This window comes from Chionomys nivalis, chromosome 19 (assembly GCF_950005125.1).
Source record: "Chionomys nivalis chromosome 19, mChiNiv1.1, whole genome shotgun sequence".
Lineage (NCBI taxonomy): Eukaryota > Metazoa > Chordata > Mammalia > Rodentia > Cricetidae > Chionomys > Chionomys nivalis.
Genome location: NC_080104.1, coordinates 60,869,829 through 60,890,281, shown reverse-complemented (window position 1 = coordinate 60,890,281; position 20,453 = coordinate 60,869,829). Strand labels below are relative to the sequence as shown.

Below are 20,453 nucleotides of genomic sequence, written 5' to 3'. Positions count from 1 at the left end.
TGCCCCCAGCCCCCACCTCTGTCCTGGGAGACTGCTGTGCTCTGAGAGGCAGGCTGCTGTGAGTGCCAGCTCTGTGGCCTTTTGTTTCCTTTTATGTTGCTGTGAATTCTGCTCTCCCAGCAGCTTCCGAGCCATAGAGCAATGGGTTAGCTCGGACAAGAGATGCCAGACAGAAGACAGCCAGGCAGACTGGCTGGAAACACAGACCATAGCGAGGCTACCTTCTATCTGAACCATTAGCCTGGGGGAGATGAATACCTGCAGAGCAGCCATAGTCTTCTAGAAGCATCCCCTTGCCAACTCTGTGCCCACCAGCATCACTAACGCCCCAGGCCTGGATGTAGGAGCATGCCAGCTCTGTTGGCTTTCCCCTCCCGGGCTGTTCAGCACTCCTGGGAACCTTGGATGGGGCTCATGCCGCTTCATGCGGTGTATCTGAAGCCATTGCCAAGGCAGCATGGCCTGGACCAGCCTTCTCATTACTCAACATTGCTTTGGGGAGAAAGGGGAAGCATTATGAACAAAACCACATTCATTTTCAATAAATATTTTTTTTTTTTTTTTTTTTAAAGATTTTATTTATTTATTATGTATACAACATTCTGCCTCCATGGATGCCTGCAGAATGCCAGAGGGCGCCAGATCTCATTACAGATGGTTGTGAGCCACCATGTGGTTGCTGGGAATTGAACTCAGGTCCTCCGGAAGAACAGTCACTGCTCTTAACCGCTGAGCCATCTCTCCAGCCCCCTCAATAAATATTTTATTCTTCTAATAGTCCCACCCCAATACAAAAGCTTCTAGCTGGAGCCTGAACAGGAAAACAGGCCTTGCCACAGGCCCCTGCGCAGACCCCAGTCCTGCTGATCACCCAGACACAAGCAAATGAGATATTGCTAAATGGAGATGGTGCTTTATTAAGAAACAGAACGGTGACAGGTCTGAGAGCGGGCGTTTGTGCCTTTGGAGGCCGGCGTGCCTCACACCCACCCACCGCCCTCCTGGGCTGTGGGTGAGACTGGCTGGCTGAGTTGCTGGAGTCTACCTCTCAGCTAATGAGGCTCCCCATTGGGTGTTTTGGAGCAGGCCCTCTACTGCACAGCAGGCTAATGGCCCACGCTGCTCCATGTAGCCTGAAGGGGGCAGTGTGCAGCCACAATGCGGCACCCCACCTGTGCCCTGTTCCAGCTCAACAGCCAGGAGAGGCGTCGTCACAGTAAAATAAGGTGGTGAGCCTGCAGGAGGCTGAGGCTCCGCCCTGGTTCAGGGCTGACTTCTCATCTGGAGAGGCACTGAGGCCCAGGCAGCTGGGGCTGGACCCTCCACCCTTTCCAGATCCTGGCCACCTATTCCGTCCCCACAGCTGGTTCACCGGCTAGCATCTTCCCCTTTCGGACAAAGAGGCCCATGCAGCAGCAGGACAGGACTCCTCCCTCACCCTCAAGCTCCCTGGAAACACTGCAAAGGCACGCGGACCAAGTGCCACCGCTCCCCTGCTGCCCCAGCCCACCACCCGACCCACCTCCCAAGCGCGGGGTTGCTGTCTGTCTTTCTGGGAACCTCCAGGGTTCCAACCACTGCCCGTCTTTCCATCCAGGGAGAGCCAGCCCTTCTCCCCTTTCTGTCAGGAAGACTGGAATAGAGGAGCCTCACCCTGCTCTCCCTGCTCCCCTAAGGAAGCCCACACGTCCCAGAACTGAGACCAGGAGGGCAATCAAGGCAGGTGTGAATGAGCACCGAAGGTCTGTCTGTGCCCTTGCCCCAGCTGGGTGGCCAGGCCAGGCTGGCTGGAGCAGGCCCTGTCCTATCGCTCTGAGTCAGAGAAGGAGGAAGGTTTAGTCCATCTCCACACCAGCATGTCCTCCCCCGCCACACGATGGGACTCGGTCTGGATTCGCGATTCATTGGAAGCCAGGAATTCCACAGCACGGTCCCACACACGCTTCATGCGCCGCCTGCAACGGGAGGGTAGAGCTCAGCAGGCATCAGGCTGGCACGGCCTACCTGTCCCACAGAAGGGTGTTTCTAGGCTCGCTGCACCTGTCCAGCTGGAGAGCAGAGTGCTACTCTACCAACTCCACAGCTTTAGCACAAGGGCCTGAAAGCTGGCAGTGGTGGGCACCCAGGTCCACGTGGGGACTGTGCCTCGCTCACCAGCTAACCTGCACTGTGGAGGCTGCACCCAAGTCCAGCATGCTGCCTATCAGAGCCGTCCAGTCCTGGCACTGCGGGGGAGGCCAAGTGAAGCCTCTGAGTAAGGAGACACCTCTCTGGGAGTTAGAACCAGGAGCCACTTCCTGCTCTATGGGTTCCCCTTCCTAACAAAGAAGTTCCAGGACGGGGTGTTTATGAGTGCCATATCTCCCCAGTGGTACCAAGGCCACCATCCCCACTGTGTGGGGAAAGAGCAGGTCTGAGTGTGGGGGCAGGGCCTCCAGAGAGAGGACAATGGAGGAAGTCATTTCTCCGTGGGAGTCAGACGGCCTCTGCCTCTGGCAGGTCAATGCTACACACTCAAAAGAAAAAGCCTGAAGGATGAAGACGCCAACCTTTACGCCAGGTCCCTAAGGATGCAGTGCCTCATCCACAGGAAGGGACTGACCAGCTCCCGGCCAGATCCTCACATCTCCACCTGTCCCCTAGGTGTGCCCTTATCCTGGCAGACGGGTCGTACTGCGGTGGTGAGACTCCTGGTAGCGCTCAGACCCCTATGCTCAGCTGTGCGCTGAGCAAGCCTGGGATGTGGGTGCCCTGGCTGCAGCAGGGTGCCAGGGCAGCTCTCGCTAGTCTTATTGCAGTGTACCAGCGTGGCAGACTTCAGGGCCACCTCCTCAGCATCTGTCCCCTTTCCAAGGACCCGGAACTGCCCAGTGTCACATGGTTTCCTATGCTTCCTTCTCTAATGCTCCACCAGGGTGTAGACTTTGGGTCTTCCACAGTGCACAGCAAGTGACCAATGCGTGGGGGTGGATGGCTACAGGGGAGTCCTCTGCAAGGCTGCGGAATCCCATTGTATGAGAACGAGGCTTAGACTGGCTGGCTGCACAACTCCCGGCAGGAGTCTAGGTGCAGCGAATGGATTCCCCTGCAGACAGAGTCACCTGAAGACCACAGCTGACCTATAGGAGCAGCAGTGGCTCCTGTGGACAGGGACTCCCTGCCAGCTGCATGCATGTTGCTGGAGAGCAGCCAGGACTTCTGCTCACCAGAAAAGCATGCTGCTGCTAAACCCAGCAGCAGGAGCACCGGTTTAAAATGGCTCACAAGCAGGGCACAGTGGCCGCTGGTCACACCACACTGAGGAAGCTACCGCACTATGACTATCAGTTCAAGGCCTGCCTGGGCTTAAGTGAGATTCTGTTTCAGTAAAAAACAAAACTCCGAGACCTGCCAATGCTCTTCTCTTCTAACCCCCTGGCTGCACAGAAAGGTGACACACAGGTGACAAGACCTGGGGGGAGCACACAGAACGGCACCACAGCAATCTAGAGTAAGTCCTTTCACTTCCCAAAGCCTGGGCTCCCTCCCTTCCGTGCAACCCTCTCTTAGCACCAGGATAGTGAGTGTGTGTGTGGAAGCCACACGAGCTCAGGGGACGTATGGCAGGTGACAGCTGGAGAACGACCTAGTCTACTCTGACGGGCTGCAGTCTATGCTGAACTGGGGGAGGGGACCCTGCTGGTCCCCATCCACTCCAGCAGGCGTACAGTTTCGTGGTCGTGGTCATAGAGCCCGAAGAGCTCCCTCTGTCCCCTGGCCAGTGACCAACTCAGAGACAAACCGATGCTGGCTCAAGGGAACCACAAAAGGGGGTGTGCCCAAAGGCTGATGGGAAGTTTGCTCTTGCTTGGAAGATAGTGCCTGAAGTCCACTGCTCCTGTCAGCTGGGACAAGGCAGACACTGCTGTGGCTGCTGGTGGCCATCACCTTGCAAACACAAGGTATGCAGACAGCATCCAGGAGGGACTCACAGGAGACCCCTGCAGCTGGAACCACCGAGGGGACTAGGACTCAGCCTCAGCATGTTGGCTAGAGCCCAAGTGGCACTGCAGAGGAGCGGCTGATGCCCCCTTCCCTCCTGTCTAGCTCCTCTGCCACTCCGAGTCAAGCAGGCAAGGGACAGGCCGCAATTCCCAGGAGGCTCGTCACATGGCTCCCTGCCATGGGTCTCAGTGGGCCTCCCCCAGCAGCAGGACTCACCGACTCTGTGGAGGGATGAGGGTGTCTCGCACGTGGAGGATGCCCACATACGGGTAGCGCTCCATGTCCTGCTCCCAGTCCACATAGTGGTCCTGGACCACATCTACGGGAGAGAGAGAAGTGGTCAGCAGCAGCCCAGCAGGTGCGGGCACCCTTCCGCCAGGGGACACGCACCTATAATCTTCTTCACCATCTCGTACATGGCCTGCTCTTCCTCCTCTAGCTTCCGCCATCGGTACTTCAGGAGGATTAGGAGGCCCCACAGGAAGGCCAGGCCTGGAACACAACGGAACACCATCACTTCCTGAGCAAAGCACAGGCTACAAAGTGATGATCTTTCTCCAGCGGCTGTCACCTGAGGGTCCCAGGTACCCAGACCTCAGCCCATCCCGAACTCACATCACAGCTGTAGCCTGTGCTGCGTGCAAACATACATGCCAGGCCCGTGTTCTGAGAGGCTGCAGCTGGTGATAACGCCTGGCCCAGGGGAGGCACTGCATGAGGCAGTCTATGATCTCCGTGCCCCAGCTGTTCCTTTTAGAGACCCAGCTACCGCTGGAAGGAGACAACCAGGCTCCCTTTCCTCCTGCAGTCTGTATCCGCTCTGCTTTCACCTCTGCAGATGTTTGCCATGTTCCTGCATGAGCTGGTCTGAGTACTGGGAACCTGACTGGGCCACTGGAAGCAGCAGAGGCCGACTCCCACAGGGCCCACTCCTCTCAGGAGGCTGTTGGTTCCCTTTCCTATGCAAGGACATTTCTAGCTATGCTACAGATCTAGCCATGAGTCCGTGAGGGTACAGACAGCCAAAGCCGAGGCTGTTCTGTTCAGCTCCTGCTTTACTAGCTAGCTCCCGGGAGCGTGAGGCGAAATAACCCTTTGGTGCCTGACTCGTTCCTCATGCTCAGGCAGCCATTGAGCTGGGCTGCTGGCAAGAGGCACGATGGGAAGGGACAGGAGAGCATGGCAGGCAGCAAGGACTTACACCAGAAGAAGATGAGCACGTGGGTGACGGCAGTGAGCAGGGCACGGCTCAGGCGGCAGCCAACACCCATTCGGGGCCGGGCAGACTCCAGGCAGACCACTTTGTCCACTGTCGTCACCAGCTCAGATGGGTCTTCCCCTTTCAACCTGAAACAAGCCGGGGCAGTAAACATGCTGGCCTGACCTCACCTTAGCCTGCAGGCAAGGCCACCATGGAGGGCTGGGGCCTCCCTTGCTCAGAGCAGCCTGCAGGGCCTGGCTGTGCTCCTCCCTGCAAGCCTCACACTGGCTACTTAGGAAGCAGCAGTTTTAAAGATGGCAGCGAGCTTGAACCCCTGCCGCTGACGAGGCATCCCCCTCTGCCAGGTCTTTGGCAGCCTCTCTCAGCGTGCAGAAGATTAAGCTGTAAATTGGACCCCACCTCCCAGCACAGAGAAACGGAAATGTGTTACTGAATCCCTGGCTTTGCAGGAGCGTGGAACTGAAAGATGGAAGCTGGGCAGCAGCTCTTTCCCTCTGTGAGGAACAGGCGCGAAAGCTGTTTAAGTGTAACCCGTCGTTGGTGGCGCACGCCTTTAATCCCAGCACTCGGGAGGCAGAGGCAGGCGGATCTCTGTGAGTTCGAGGCCAGCCTGGTCTACAAAGGGAGTTCCAGGACAGGCTCCAGAGCTACAGAGAAACCCTGTCTCGAAAAAAAACAAAAACAAAAAAAAAAAAAAAAAAAAAAGTGTAACCCGTGAGGCCCATGGCAACTGGGATCCACCAGACCCTGGCACCCTGCTTTGAGCCAAGCAGTTGGTGAGGCATGTGAAGATCTGCAGGGACACCGATGCCCACCCCATGCTCTCTCTGGAATGGCTGCTACATGACGCCCCATTTTCAACATGGCTGTCTGAGCTTGCTGCCTTCCCCAGCAGGAAAAGGCAAGTGTCATCATTCTTCTGTGCTGGCAGCTCCAGTGCGTGCTGTGGGGAATCCGTACTCTCCTCTGCCTTTCTCAACACAGGAAAATCGCTCAGCCGCTCAGGGCAGCTGCTTTTAAGCCATTGGATCTTAATCGTGCCACGCATCCAGTTACCGAGCTTTAGGCCGAGCCACCAAAGGGCTGTGTGGATGCAGTGTGATGGAATTAGTAATTTGGGTGGATTAGAGAAAAAGAGAACAAAACCCTAGAGTGTGTGTTAATGTCAGGAGCTGGAACCGGAACAGAGATTCTGACAAAGAGCTATGGAGGAGACTGTGCGGTCCCGCGCCTTCGCAGGGCAGGCTTCTCCAGGGCTGCTTGGCACCTTTGCTAATAGTGCTCGCTAGCAATGGAAACTCAGGGAAACTGCCTGGTCTGAAGAGAAGTCAGCTACACTCACCAGATGCCCACGTCCTTGTTGCTGCTCAGTATCCAGGTCAGCGCGGCCTCAAACTTTGCAGAGGGGCTGCTGGTCACATTCTGTGGGGTGGAAGATGGGGTTAGTTCTGCCTCAGATGCGGCTGCCAGGACAAGATTCTGAGGCTGGATTGCAAAGCCCTCTCCCGTGCCCACCACATGCTCATGCACAGAAAACAGGCAGGGACGGCAAGCTGGGAGGAAGAAGGCCAAGAGGATGATGCAAAGCACAACGGGCAAACAAGGCAGGTCTGAGGCAGCAAGGAAGGCATTAAGCAAAGGCTGAAGCAGCAGTCAGCGAGCAGGCACAGCCTACAACACAGGAGTGGGGGCGACACAAAATAGCACCGGGGTTGGAGGCTGGTCCCAGCTATGCAGCCTCCGAAACTCCCTGGCCCTCTACAGACCTCGGTTTCCTCATCCATGAGGTGAAATTAAACTACACCGCCCTTCAGACCCTACTAACCCTGAAGCTATATAATTCTACCACACAGAGGCACAAATGGAAGCTGAACAGCCAAAAGGAGTCACAGGGGACAGGAGACAGAGGGCAGGTGTGCCTCCCAAGGGGCAGGCCTGAGGACCCTTTGAGGTCCTATGAAGAAGGGGCTGCCTGCCATGGCCATTCAGCTGGTGAAGGGGCCTCAGGTTGGACCAGACCACCTGCCCACACTCAGCAAGACTAGCCCTGGGGCACAGTCCCCTCCATGGTGGCCCAATGATCCACTAAATCTAAAAGAAAGAAAATCAAAAGCCGCAAAGCAAATACAAAACAACAAGGGAAGGAAAAAATAGGAAGCTGCAGCCTTGCAGGGAGCAGCAGTGCAGGGCCCGACAAATCAATAGGAAGCTGCAGCCTTGCAGGGAGCAGCAGTGCAGGGCCCGACAAATCAATAGGAAGCTGCAGCCTTGCAGGGAGCAGCAGTCAGCCTACTCACAGCTATGTATTCCTGAGCCTCCAGAACAGGAATGCATTTGCTTTTTAGCTTCTCTGGATTGCCGCACTCAAAATTACCTAGGAGGGGGGAAAAGACACATTCAAACAGAGAAGAGGTGAAAAACCAAACCCTCGGAAAGGGCCTAAAAATACAGAGAATCAAGCCATCAGCTCTCATCAGGAGCATTGGCCCAGCGGCACCCAGCTTCTGTGGGGCATCTTCACTCTGCAGCAAGATCAAAAGCCACTTAGCTTGGATCGACTCCAGATCATTAAAGCCTGACCTGCAAAGCAGGGCAGCGATTTGCATTAAATGACTGAAAAGCTGCCCAATGCCAAAGTCTGTTTGCGGCTGCTCCCTAGAAGGATCAGACAGAGAGCGGCGGAATGGCACTATAAATATACAGAGCCTGGGAAAAAAGACAGGCAGGAGGCCGGCCACCAGACACTCTGATCCGGACACACACTGGAACCTGGAAGCCAAGCCCATTGTTAGAGAGATCCTGGGGAGTGATGTCCAGAAGGGACCCAGGGAAGATGAGAGTCTGTGGGGTGTCAGCTGACATGCCAAGGGCAGCTCCTCTAAGCACCTGAGAGGCTGGCCCCACCTTGTCCTGCCAGCCTTCAAGGCCTGGGCTAAAGACACCTCTTTTTTTTTTTTTTTTTTTTAAAAGATTTATTTATTTTATTATGTTTACAACATTCCTTCCATGTATGCTTGCACACCAGAAGAGGGCACCAGACCTCATTATAGATGGCTGTGAGCCACCATGTGGTTGCTGGGAATTGAACTCAGGACCTCTAGAAGAGCAGTCTGTGCTCTTAACCTCTGAGCCATCTCTCCAGCCCCTAAAGACATCTCTTGAGACACCCCAGCAGACCTAAGCATGCTGCTGCTGCTGCGGCTGCAGGCCCTCCTCCACAGGGCTTCCCACCAGGCTCTGTAGGGACGGCACAGGATGAGGCACATACAAGGTGTCTGACACTCATGCACAGCCTCGCCTGGAGGCTCAGCCTGGCCAAGGGGTGTATGTGTATGTGCACTGGAGAAAGGAGCAGTTTTTGACTTGTCTCTAACACAGTCAAGTCTTCCTACTTCAACACTGCTCTTGGCCCTGCATTTTCTGAGGCTGAGGCAGCTGCTCTGATCCTCCTGCCACACCTGGACCAGCCTTGCCCTGGCTGGGCACCTCAAGCCCTGATTGGTTTCTTCTGTCCTCTTTCCATCTCAGAGCTTGGCCAATGAGGCTTAAAGATGATTTCTGCTTTAATGACACAGCATCATCCAGCCGCTGGGCCTCTGTCTTCTCGGAAGCCGGCTCTCACAGCACATCATGGCCTAGCCTGCTGGACCGGGCTCCTGTGGCCTGACACCCGACTTCCTAACATTACCCCCTATTCTCCTGCCCATTACTACCTGTCATTTTGGTGTCCTTGCCTGCCCCTCCCTGTACACACACACCCGAGTCGAGCTGTGCTGGCAGAGTATTTTCCTGACAGCTCTGGCTATGTCACTGCTCCCTGCAGCGTGGTGCACTGTCCTATAAGACCACAAGCATCCATTTCATATCCTACCAGGGCCAGGACAACACCCAGGCCATGGCTCATCTCTAGCAGGAGAAGGGAAAGGTGTACTTCCTATTTCCTCTCGGCATCAGTGAACTTCAGCCCTTGCCTTGAGGGCAGCAGGGGCCAAGGCCCTGGACGGCATAAGGGAGGTGGATGCAAGATGGGAGCTCAGAACTAGTGTAGAGTGGAGCAGCCCTACGGCAGGCTGCCACAGACCACCTGGGCCTTCCTACAAACAAGGAGACCGGGACCAGTGCCTCAGGTCCAGGGGTCTTCCAAGGCCTGCTCCCTTCCAAACAACACAGGGCCCCTTAGCAAGTGGGGGGAGGCAAAATCTTGTACCTGCTAAGAGGTCCATGTGTTGGTGGACCTAAAGCCTTGATGGGAAGGGAGACCCAGGTCTGTACTGCACGCCCACAATGCTGGGAACAATGGGTTAGAGTGGTGGGTGGGAAACTGAGGCTTGGCAGTGGTGGGCTGTCTTGGCCAGACTGACCGGGGCACTGCAGGGCTGGGGGTACTTCAGGGCGGGGGGCACTGCAGGGCTGGGGGGTACTGCAGGGTGGGGGCACTCACCTGCTTGGATGGCCAGGAAGTTGTACAGCTCGTGCAACAGCTCCAGCAAGGCCGCCTTCTGCTTGGCCTGGCAGAACTGAAAGGCAGAATAGTCAAGAGTCTGCCAGGGTCTGCAGTCACACTTCCATGTCCATCTGGACAACAAGGAACACCTCTACAATTTAGGGCTTTCTTTTGTTTTCTGAGACAGTGTGATGTAGAGCAGGCTGGCCGTGAACTGGTTATGTAACTAAATTGATCTTTGTGCTCCTCCTGTCTCCACTGTCTTGTGCCAAGCCTGCTGTATGCAGTGCTGGAGATGGGGCTCAGGGCCTCAAGTGCACTAGCTGTCACTTCACCAACTGTGCACACCCAGCCCAACCTCCTAGTTCTACATGGGAGAAATACATCTGCAGAGGGCTGGCAGGGAGACTCGGTTCTACGGCATAAAGACAGTAACAAAGGGATGGCTACCCATGGCTCTAGCTTGACTTCTTGAGAAGGAAGAGCAAGGAATGGCACCACAGCTTGCAGAGACTAGAGGGGACAGTGTGGAATGTCAGTAACCGTGGGAAGCATGGGGCCTTGCCTGAGTGGGGACTCCACGTGAGCTCACGTACAAACCACTAGTGGACTGCAGTGGAGGCTCCCTGTGACCTCACGTACAAACCACTAGTGGACTGCAGTGGAGGCTCCCTGTGACCTCACGTACAAACCACTAGTGGACTGCAGTGGGGGCTCCCTGTGAGCTCACGTACAAACCACTAGTGGACTGCAGTGGAGGCTCCCTGTGACCTCACGTACAAACCACTAGTGGACTGCAGTGGAGGCTCCCTGTGAGCTCACGTACAAACCACTTGCACGGGCTGACACGACCCAGAGGGAACAGGCAGATGGTGCCAGACAGAAGACGGCCTGATTAAGACAGCACACCCACTCCCAGCCTGTCCCTCAACTCCACAGCAGAGGCAGAAAGAAAAAGTGTCAGAACCCTCTGCTGCCGACAATACTAAGAACACTTAGCTGATACTTAAATACTTGTCTGGATTTTGGGTGAACCAGGCCACCCAAAAGAAACTAGCAAGAACCTCACTGGGCCCAAAAAGTATGTCCCTGCCTGCCTGCTCCTGGGCCCACCTGCCATGAAGGCCAACCGTGCCCAAAGCAAGCAGAAAATGAATCTTGTGTGGCTATGGCTGTCCTATCGCAGATGTGGGATTGGTTACAAATCCTCAAAGTCTAGAGCCCAAAGTCCAGAGCGCCAGTCAGCGGAAGGGAGCAGCTTGACACAGTCCAGCAGGGATCTGCAGGGCGTCTGTCTGGGCACGCAGATCTTGGCTCACAGAAGGACCAGGCCAAATGTGCCTTTCACTTGAGGTCTTCCACCTATGCAGATCATGAAGGACTAGGACGAAGAGCCTGTTCTGACTAAGGACAGAGGGTCCTGGTGGAAAGCTCTAGTGTTCTCGTTCTTGCGTTTGTCCTCTCTGGCTGTCTGCTTCTGGAGCGCACTGCAATCACCAGGCCAGCTTTATGATGGAGAGCAGATTAAACTTAGTACAAGCCTGGTTTTGCAGAACAACTGGGAAACAAAAATGCTTGGTGGATGACAGCAATAGAGGAACGTCGTAAACCACCCGCAAACAGGACACGTCAGAAGCCAAGAAAATAAAACCAGGGTATCTGCAGCAGGCTGCCCTTCATTAACAGAAGAGCCAATGCGGGTGCCCTACCTTGGCTAGCCCCTGGCTGCAGAGGCCTGGCACCCACACTTAATAATTAGAACACTAAGTCATGCCCTCTAGTAGCACGCGCCTCCTCCTGGTGGATTTATGACCTGAAAATTTACTGCCTCCTCTCCTCCTCAGACCATCACAGAACCGGCTTCCTGGCTGTGCATGAATGCTGTCACATGATTCATAGGCCGGAGCCACTCTCCTTCCCTAAACATTATTTGTGGGGAATGTGAGGGCTTCATAAAACAAATCGAAACATGGGCTAAGAGGGCTAATTCCCCTCAACTGGCCCCCTGATGTGTCAAATCTGCAATCAGAACACTGCCAGGAAGACAGATGCACACCTGAGGAAGAGCAACCCTGAGATTTCATGTTAGCCACCAGCAGCCCTGCATTCCACACCAGTGGGCTGGAGAGGTGCACCAACCCCCAGGCCCTGAACCGCCTCGGATACTCCCACTGATAGGCGAGCATCTGTAAGAAGCCCAGGGCTGAATCTGAGGAGCTCAGTCCTCCATATTCAGTTTGACACAGACCTCATAGAACACGATGTGATTCTGGTACAATCTGGGAAGCTCTCCCTGAAAAGGATCCTATTATGACCTGGGAGTTTACCTCCCGGCAGAGGCTTGAGTCTTCAGAAGAGTAAAAATGGCAGAGAAACTCACCTCATCTGTTTTCCTCTCACAGTCCACCGGCAACAATTTCACTGAGATCAAGAAAAGAAAGGCAAGATTAGCGGTGGGACTCAAAAGACAACAGAGACTTCTCAAAATCCAAGGGAAGCGAAACTCAGCCGATACGAAGTGGAGCCGGGAAGACGCCATCCCACACTGACGCATGTACAGACGGACAGGAAGACACAAGGGGTTCCCTGTGCTGGACCAGGACACGGAGAGCTGGGACCTCATTCGGGCTGCAATGAGCGCCAGGTTCCTGGGTGATAACCCTTGGTACCTGTGTCTGTGAAATGGGGTCCCCCGGACCTTCCTGAAAGGGAGTGCACACAGCTGGAATCCCAGCACTCAGGAGGCTGAGGGGGCTGCCACAAGTTTGAGGTCAGTTTGGCCTACTGAGAGGATATTGTCTGCTCTTGCAGAGGACGTGGGTTTGATTCCCAGCACCCACATGGCTGCTCACAACCATCTCTAACTCCAGGTCCGAGGATCCAATGCCCTCTTCTGGCCTCCTTGGGCACTGCACGCATGTGGTATAGATGCATAGTAGGCCAAACACCCATATGCATAAAATAAAAACAATGGCCTTCCCCACTTAACTCAGGGAGTTAGGCTCAAGACAACATACAGACAAGTCTTATGCACCGTAAACGACAGTATGCCAAGTAAGAATACTATTTTAGGAGGGAACTCTAGGAAATCCTGGCTATGAATTCTCAAAGCTTGTCTTGAATCATCCTAAGCAGCGAGGAGCAGTCCAGCACTAGGTGAGGTCCGGAATGGCCACAGCCCAGCACAGTGCGCTGGCATCAGGTCGGCAAATCTCTAGGAGGCCCATACACTATTCCAAGCTGACAAGCAGCTCCAGCAGTGGGGCAGTCCTGTGGGCCTTAGCCCAAACGGCCATTTACCTCAACACCTGCCACAGTGAGCCAGCCATTCCTGCTAGGCATGGGAAGACGTGAGCTTGACTCAAGGCTGGTAAGAGTATTAACCACCTTCATGCTTCGCAAAGAATATTAACAACCGGAGAACTCAAGTATCCTTTTATACCTAGATTTGTTATAAAATGATCTGGGCCTGGTGACTCAGCTAGGGGAAGTTAAGGCAAGATCATAGGTTCAACGCCATCCTGAACCACAAAGTGAGTTCAAAACTAGCCTAGGTAACTTAGGGAGCCCCTGCTTCAAAATCATTTTCAGAAGTCGGCTGGCGAGTGTAGCTCAGTGGTAGCATGCTTGTCTGACGTGAGACCTGAAATACATCCCCCTAAAGCAGAGGAGGGAACTATCACGAAAACCTTTTTCTTCTGTTAGAATCAAGGATAACAGGCAGCTTCCCTTTGGAAACCCCAATCCTCGGCTGTCTCCTGCACCCCTCCGGGGATGTGGAGTCATATACCTGAGTGTGGGCAGAGATGTCTGGTAAGCTGCCTGGCTAACAGGCCCTCTCCCAGCACAGCCTTAAGCACCCCATTGGTAGGATCGGTTTAAGCGCAAAGACTCTCCCACACCTCTGCCACAGGCAGGGCTAGAATCCTTTGGACAGATGAAGGCCTGGTTTTTTTTTGGCGCTACAAAGCTCAGGGCACAACCAGGCACTCCCAGGCGCCAGGCGATTCTCTGGAGCCTTCAAAGGGGCTGTCAAGTGTGAATGAGCAGGAGGTGAAAAGGGAAGGAAGCCGAGGGGCAAGGAGTGGGCCTGTCTGTCAGGAGTAGGCGTGTAGCTCTCTCTCCTCCAGAGGCTGTGGAAGAACTCAATCTGCCCCTAGCAGTGGCTGGAAGGGAGACACTAGCGGGGAGAGGAAGCAGAGAAGATAAAGTGGAGCCCAAAGTGCTGCAGACGCTGGAAGGAGGAAAGTGAGAGGCAGTCGGTGCCTTTGAGCCATCCCCTTGCCGCCCGGGACGTACTGTTGTCCTCCGCCTCCTGCGGCGCCGAGGGCTTGCCCATCTTCACCCAGAGGATGCCCAGAAAGACGAGCAGCAGCCCGAGGCTGGCCCAGAGCAGCAGGCGCGACAGACAGCGCTCCAGCCGCCGGCCCGCCTCGGGTCGGGCACGCATGGCGCCCGCGGAGCCCGTTCGCGTGGCCTTCAGGCCGGGGCGCGCGTCGGCGCGGAGGAGCGCGGAGGGCGGCCGCGCAGAGGCCGAGGACGGGGCCCACCAGTGGCGGGTCGGGCCCAGGGCGGCCCTGTCGGGCGTCCGGGCATCCTCGTCCTCCTCGGAGCTGCCCCGGACCGAGGCGCGGCGCCGCAGCGGCCCGGGGCGGGCGGGGTAGGCGAGGCCGCGGCTTCGGGCCCAGGGAGAGGCGGAGGCCCCGAAGTCGCCGTAAGGCCCTGAGGTGTCGGGGGCCGCGCTCGAGGCCGGCGGGGAGAGCCCGGGCTCCGTCCGCAAGAAGGACGCGGCGGGCCGCGCGCGCAGCGGCGCTTCCTCGCGGAGCCGGGCCTCCTCCCGCGGCCGCTCGGGGCTCCGAGGCCGGGCCTCCTCCCGCAGTCGCTCGTCGTCGCGCAGCCGGGCCTCCTCCCGCAGCCGCTCGTCGTCGCGCAGCCGGGCCTCGCCCCGCAGGCGGCGCAGCTTGTTGCGGTAGACGTTCCGAGTGGTGTCGGTGATGGGGCCTGGCTGGAAGCCCAGGGCCTGCAGCTCCCGCCGCAGCTCCAGGTCCGACAGGCCGGCCATGGCCAGGACACCGCCCCCTCGCCCGCCCCCGGCGCGCACCGCACCCGGAACTGCTCCCGCCGGCAGCCGCGGCAGAGCGGGCGGGGCCGCGCGCCATGATGGGAAGGTCGGGTTTGGGCGCCATATTGGGAAGGGCGGAGCCTGGCGGCCAGGTCCGCCATGATGAGAAGGTCCAAGAGTTGGTTTGGTCGTTTTTTGTGGTGGTGGTGGTGGTGGGGGGGTGTTTTCAACTCATCCCCCGCCTTCTAGTTTTCCTTTGTCTGTTAGACCTAGCGGTGTTAATATTTGATCCTAATATAGTGTTAGCGTGTGGTATATATTCAATAAAATGCTGATATATGTTATGGATGAGCTTCTCAAAGGTGTAAGAAAGCCAACACCAATAGATCACGATCCCTTGTCAGTCTCGGGGTGGGAGTGGGGGCTGTGTGTGACTGGGCGAGGTTTGGGTGGTGGAGTATATGCCAGGGTCTCTGAGCCCTTATCTTAACTCCTTCAGACACGCGCTTGGTCAACTATGAACATCAAAACCTTGGGGGTTTGAGAGATGGCTCTGCAGTTAAGGGCACTTGCTACTCTTGCAGAGGAACTGGGTTTGGGTCCCAGTATGTAAATGGTGTCTCACAACCATTGGTAACTCCAGTTCCAGTGGATTTGATTCTGGCCTCCACAGATACTGCATGAATATGGTGCACAGACATGTGGGCAAAACACTCATGCATAAAATGAAAACCAACAATTATATAATAAGTATATAAAACATATGGTGTTTTAAAGTGCAGCTCTGGGACAGATTGGTCCTCAGCGGCCACAGAGGTAATGCTGCAGGATACTGATCACTGTGTGAAGATGTCTCTGTTTACCCCACCTGCCTGAGGAATGGCCAATAGCTAGGCAGGACTTCCGGGCAGAGATAGGAACTTTGGGAAGGCAGACAGGGAGGAAGGTGGACTTGCAGCACCGAGGGAAGGTAGCAAGCCACAGTGGCAGAACTGTAGTATTGTGGGCTGTTTGATCACACTTTGTGAAAGGCGTCTTCTGATTGGCTTAACAAAAAAGCTGAAGAGCCAATAGCTAGTCAGAAATCTGAGGTGCTGGGGAAGATACCAGCGAGATGCAGAGCAAGTTGATGTACAGATTGGAAGAGAGGTAAAATGCCTGTGACAGAACACAGACTAATAGAAACAGGCCAATTTAAGTTGTAAGAACTAGTTGGGAGCAAGCCTCAGCTAACGGCCACGTCTCTGTGTCATTATTGGAGGCTGGCAGTCCGACAAGAAAGACTCACTACAACCTAGGTTAATATAAATGTAAGTTTTGTTTTGTGTTTTGCTTTTTTGAGACAGAGTTTCTCAGTAGCTTTGGAGCCTGTCCTAGAACTAGATCTTGTAGACCAGGCTGGCCTCGAAATCACAGAGATCCACCTGCCTCTGCCTGCCAAATGCTGGAATTAAAGGTGTGCACCACCATTGCCCAGCCATAAATGTAAGTTTTTTTTTTTTTTTTAAATATTTATTTATTATGTATACAATCTTCTGTCTGTGTGTATGCCTGAAGGCCAGAAGAGGGTGCCAGACCTCTTTACAGATGGTTGTGAGCCGCCATGTGGTTGCTGGGAATTGAACTCAGGACCTTTGGAAGAGCAGGCAATGTTCTTAACCGCTGAGCCATCTCTCCAGCCCCCATAAATGTAAGTTTTAAGAGCTAGTTGGGAACAAGCCTAAGCTAAGGCCAAGCTTTCATACTTAATAAAAAGTCTCCATGTCATTATTTGGGAGCTGGCAGTCTAAAGAAAGACCTGTGTGTTGGGGACTGTGGACCCCCAGACCCTGAATTTCCTGTGACCCCCTTGTCTGCCAGAGTAAACAACTCGTTATGCTTGCAGCTGCTCTGTCAGGAGCCATGTCCCCCCAAAACTATTATAGGGATCACCGCCCTGAGAAGTTTGCAGAGGGCTCCACTTCCCAATTGTATTGAGAATAGTCTTATTGACAAAGCCTATCCCACACCCAAATTAACTGTTAATAGAGAGCTATCTGTTAACGGAACCCGCCTCACATTCCAAACTATCTAGAGAACTAGGTGTGTCAACTTGTGACTTCCTGACCAAGGAATCGTGACCTGACCAATCGTAACCTCTTGGCCTACGTGATGGGCGTGGACCACGTGGCAAGATCCGTGCCCCAGCCCCCCAAGCTCCTCATCCAGGGGCTATATAAGCTGTAACCATGACTCTAATAAATGGAGGCTTCGACAAATATGCTTAGCCTCATTCCTCTTATCAGCCCATGTCTTTCAGGTGACCCTGGAATAACTGACCAGCCAGGCGGGTTACAGACCCTAGACAGAGTAACCCGTCAAGGCGGTCGACACTACTCTGAGCAAAACAACTTGTTTTCCTGTGCTTGTAGTTGCTCTGAGCACAAGACAGGGGAGTGGTTACTGGTGGCTTGCAACCGAAGGATCCCGGTTGTTGGTCAGGAAAGGCACTATATAAGCTGCCCTGGAGCACAATAAAGTTGACATTCTTGGGGAACTTAAGGATGACCTGTGTCTGTGTCTCTGTCTCTGTGTGTTTTCAATCTCCATCCCCTTGCCCAGCTCATGAACCATCCCATAGTGCAGACACTACACCTGTGTTTCGGGCTTTATTGGACTGTCGGAACACAAAATCAATACACAGAGACTTGTTAATTATGAATGTTCAGTCTTATGCTTGTCCCACTAGCTCTTATAACTTACTTTAACCTGTTTCTCTTCATCTACATTTTGCCTCAGGGCTTTTTACCTTTCTTTCCTTCTGTGTGTCCTACTCCATGGCTGTCTGTCTGGTGGCTGTCTGTCTGTCTGGCCCTGAGAATCCCCCTTTTTTCTCCCTCATTCTATCTCCTTGCTCTCCTCTTGAGCCTACATTCCTCCTCCTATTTATTCTTTCTGCTCACTAGCCCCACCTATCCTTCTACTGCCTACCTATTGGCCATTTGGCTTTTTATTAGACCAATCAAGTTCCTTAAGCAGGCAAGGTAAAACAGTAACACATCTTTACATAGTTAAACAAATGCAATACAAACAAGTATAACACATCTTTGCCTAGTTAAAGTAATATTCCATAGCAGATCTGTTACAAAGTGACTCCAAATCGGTCATGGAGACAGGATTCCTGTGTCCTGGGCTCCCGTGGGCAGATGAGTTTGGTCAGAAGAGACTTTGTGGCACCTGGTGGAACTCCTATGAAAGATGGGGTTGGGAGACCCTGTGCCCTATAGTCTGTGATTTAGGGGATGAGCTGCAGAACCTTACAATTTGTTTTCCAATCTGCAACCACCCAGTGTGAGCTAATTTCCAGTTAACATTCCTAGCCTGTTTCCCAGAATCCCCAGAGGCTGCTACAAGGATTAGAAGAGGTGGTTTGTGTTGGGCCCTCAGGACAGGGCCCCAGAACACCCTCCTCTCTCACCCAAGTCTTTGCAGCTGTTGGGAGCCTTGGGGGCAGGGGCAGTGGTTTGGTTCTGTGAAAGGTCTTAGTGGGAATCCGGAAGAGAAGCAGGGGAAGTGTGACAACTGGAAACAAACAGTTCATGGCCTTATTCCCACCACCCTCTTCCCCTCCCGCATCCTGCATCACCTCCCTTCTCCTAGCGATTACTGTGGCTCCGATGCTCATTCAGTTATCTTCCCAGCCTCCTCCTTAGGCTCTCCCTGCAGCTTTACCCAGCACTCATTGCTGCCCCCACAGCCCTCCCTACCCTCCCTGGGACCCTGGGTCATGCTCCTGTCAGGGTTCCGTCGTTCTGCCACTTGCTCTACCCCAGGAGTATTCAGAGCTGGCCGCATGGCTGGGAAAATTACAGCTTTCGCTCGGTCGGGCTTCTGCCGTTACCTCCCCTTCTCCCCGACTTAGCTGCTCCCATGTGGTGCGATTTCTCTCACCAAGTGTTGTTCCCTTCGCTCTGCCTGTGTTTGCACGGCCTGCCATGGGTTTGATATAGTGATTGCCTAACACATACACCACATAATAGTATTTTATTTCTTTCTGAAGCACTGTTTGCATGACAAATGAGTTGGTAACATTTGTGCAGCTCCTTGCAGCTGTGCAGTTCAATCCATAAAGAACACGCCTCTCAGCGTCAGGACTGGCCGAGCACGTTCATTCTAAGAGGCTTTGAAACCAATGCTTAAACACGGTGGATGTTTGGTGTTTCACAGACTTCTGCTCTGTTTCATCACAGTGGATCTGAGGGTGCTCAAAAAACATGGACAGGACTGGGGCCACCATCAATGATGGTAACCACAGGGCTTTCTCCACTGTCCCAGTTACAGGGATACTGCTAGACACTCCTGCACGTACCCCAGACCAAATAGCCCATAGCAAACCCTACTTGTTGACCTCCCTCTAGCCTAGAGCTCAGTGTTAGGCTTCAGCTACCCTGGTTCACCCTCTACCTCCATGGGTGGTTTCTGGCCTGGCCTTCCAGGTCTCATGGCCCTCAGCATAGTATATCACCAGACCCCAGCAGAAGCCACTTTATACAGGATCTGCCCCCAGCTCCCTGTCCACCCATCAGAAAGATGGAATTCCCATTTCCTCAGCTTCCAGCCCTATTCACTCTCTCTGGGAATTTAGACCACCATGGTCCTTCTCCATGGTTCTCCAATCCTGTCAGTGTGCCCTCTGCCCCTGCCCCAGGTGTTCCAAGTCTGTCTTCATCTTTCCTTTACCACGGGGTCTGCCTGGCACTACGCTCTCTCTCTCTCTCTCTCTCTCTCTCTCTCTCTCTCTCTCTCTGTGTGTGTGTGTGTGTGTGTGAGGTGCATGGCTTCAGTCGTGACCAGTCTTCTTGATTTATTGAAGGCCGAGAGGAAAGACAAAATGCTGAGCCCGTGTATGTTTAGTAACCACATCCACACAAGCGGCAGAGGCGATGGGTTGTTGGAACCCCAGAAGGCCACCACACTGCTCCCCTCCTGCTAGGCTCTTCCTCTCTCAACAGAACCCATCATAACAATGGCTGTAAATCTTTCATGGTTCCGTTTTTCCTCCTGCTGTAGCCCCTAGGAAACAGCACACCCATCCCATCCTTCGTAGTGTGCAGGGTGCATTCTTGACTCACCTTGTTGGTGCCATCGGTTGATATGGCTTCCCACAGGAGGTGTGGGGGCATGGGGCATGCTGGGAAACTGCAGTCGAAAAACGGTGCCAAGTGGGGCTCAATCTTGACTGGCATGGCTCTGGAGGACCCGGCTTCTTGTTTCCTCGTATAAGTGCTTTATGCAAGAGGGGCTGCCCTCACAGTCTCTTTCCCAGTCTGTGGTAAGAAAGAGGTAAATAGAGTCGCAGGGAAAGGCCAGAACAGGTTCAGTTGGCAGCTCTGCCATTTGCTCTGCTGGACCACATTCACACATTGGTGTCGTGGGCTTGCCTTTCTTTGGAGGCATGGAGTGTATTACCAATGTCAGTAACAAATTGTGTATGAAGGAAAATGCATGCTTTCAGAGAGTTTTCTTTGGGGCTTTGTCCATGATTAGATTATACTAAATTACAGAGTGCGGATATCAGGCAATTACTCTCTGCTTTTAACTCTTCGCTTTCATGGTTAATCCGTGTACCTCAGTAATTATGAAATCACGCCAGTGTGCTTGCCGAGAAAGCACCTCATTATCTCCATCTGAGAGGCTAGGTTCCAGTCACCCGACTATTATCTGGGTCCTGTGTCATCTCTGCCTACCAGGGGCTAATCTCC

At 54.1% G+C, this 20,453-nt stretch overlaps 1 protein-coding gene across 1 annotated transcript; it reads right to left on the bottom strand.

Moving 5' to 3' along the window:
• Window positions 1-620: 620 nt before the first annotated feature.
• On the bottom strand, window positions 621-14,755 carry Lemd2 (LEM domain nuclear envelope protein 2). Its single transcript, XM_057751401.1, has 9 exons — window positions 13,950-14,755; window positions 12,031-12,071; window positions 9,648-9,723; window positions 7,504-7,580; window positions 6,549-6,628; window positions 5,186-5,331; window positions 4,375-4,476; window positions 4,201-4,303; window positions 621-1,955 (listed from the first exon to the last, which is right to left on the bottom strand). Exons 1-9 carry the CDS (start codon window positions 14,710-14,712, stop codon window positions 1,805-1,807), a joined length of 1,539 nt encoding a protein of 512 aa, XP_057607384.1. The 5' UTR covers window positions 14,713-14,755; the 3' UTR covers window positions 621-1,804.
• Between the last annotated feature and the right edge of the window lie 5,698 nt (window positions 14,756-20,453).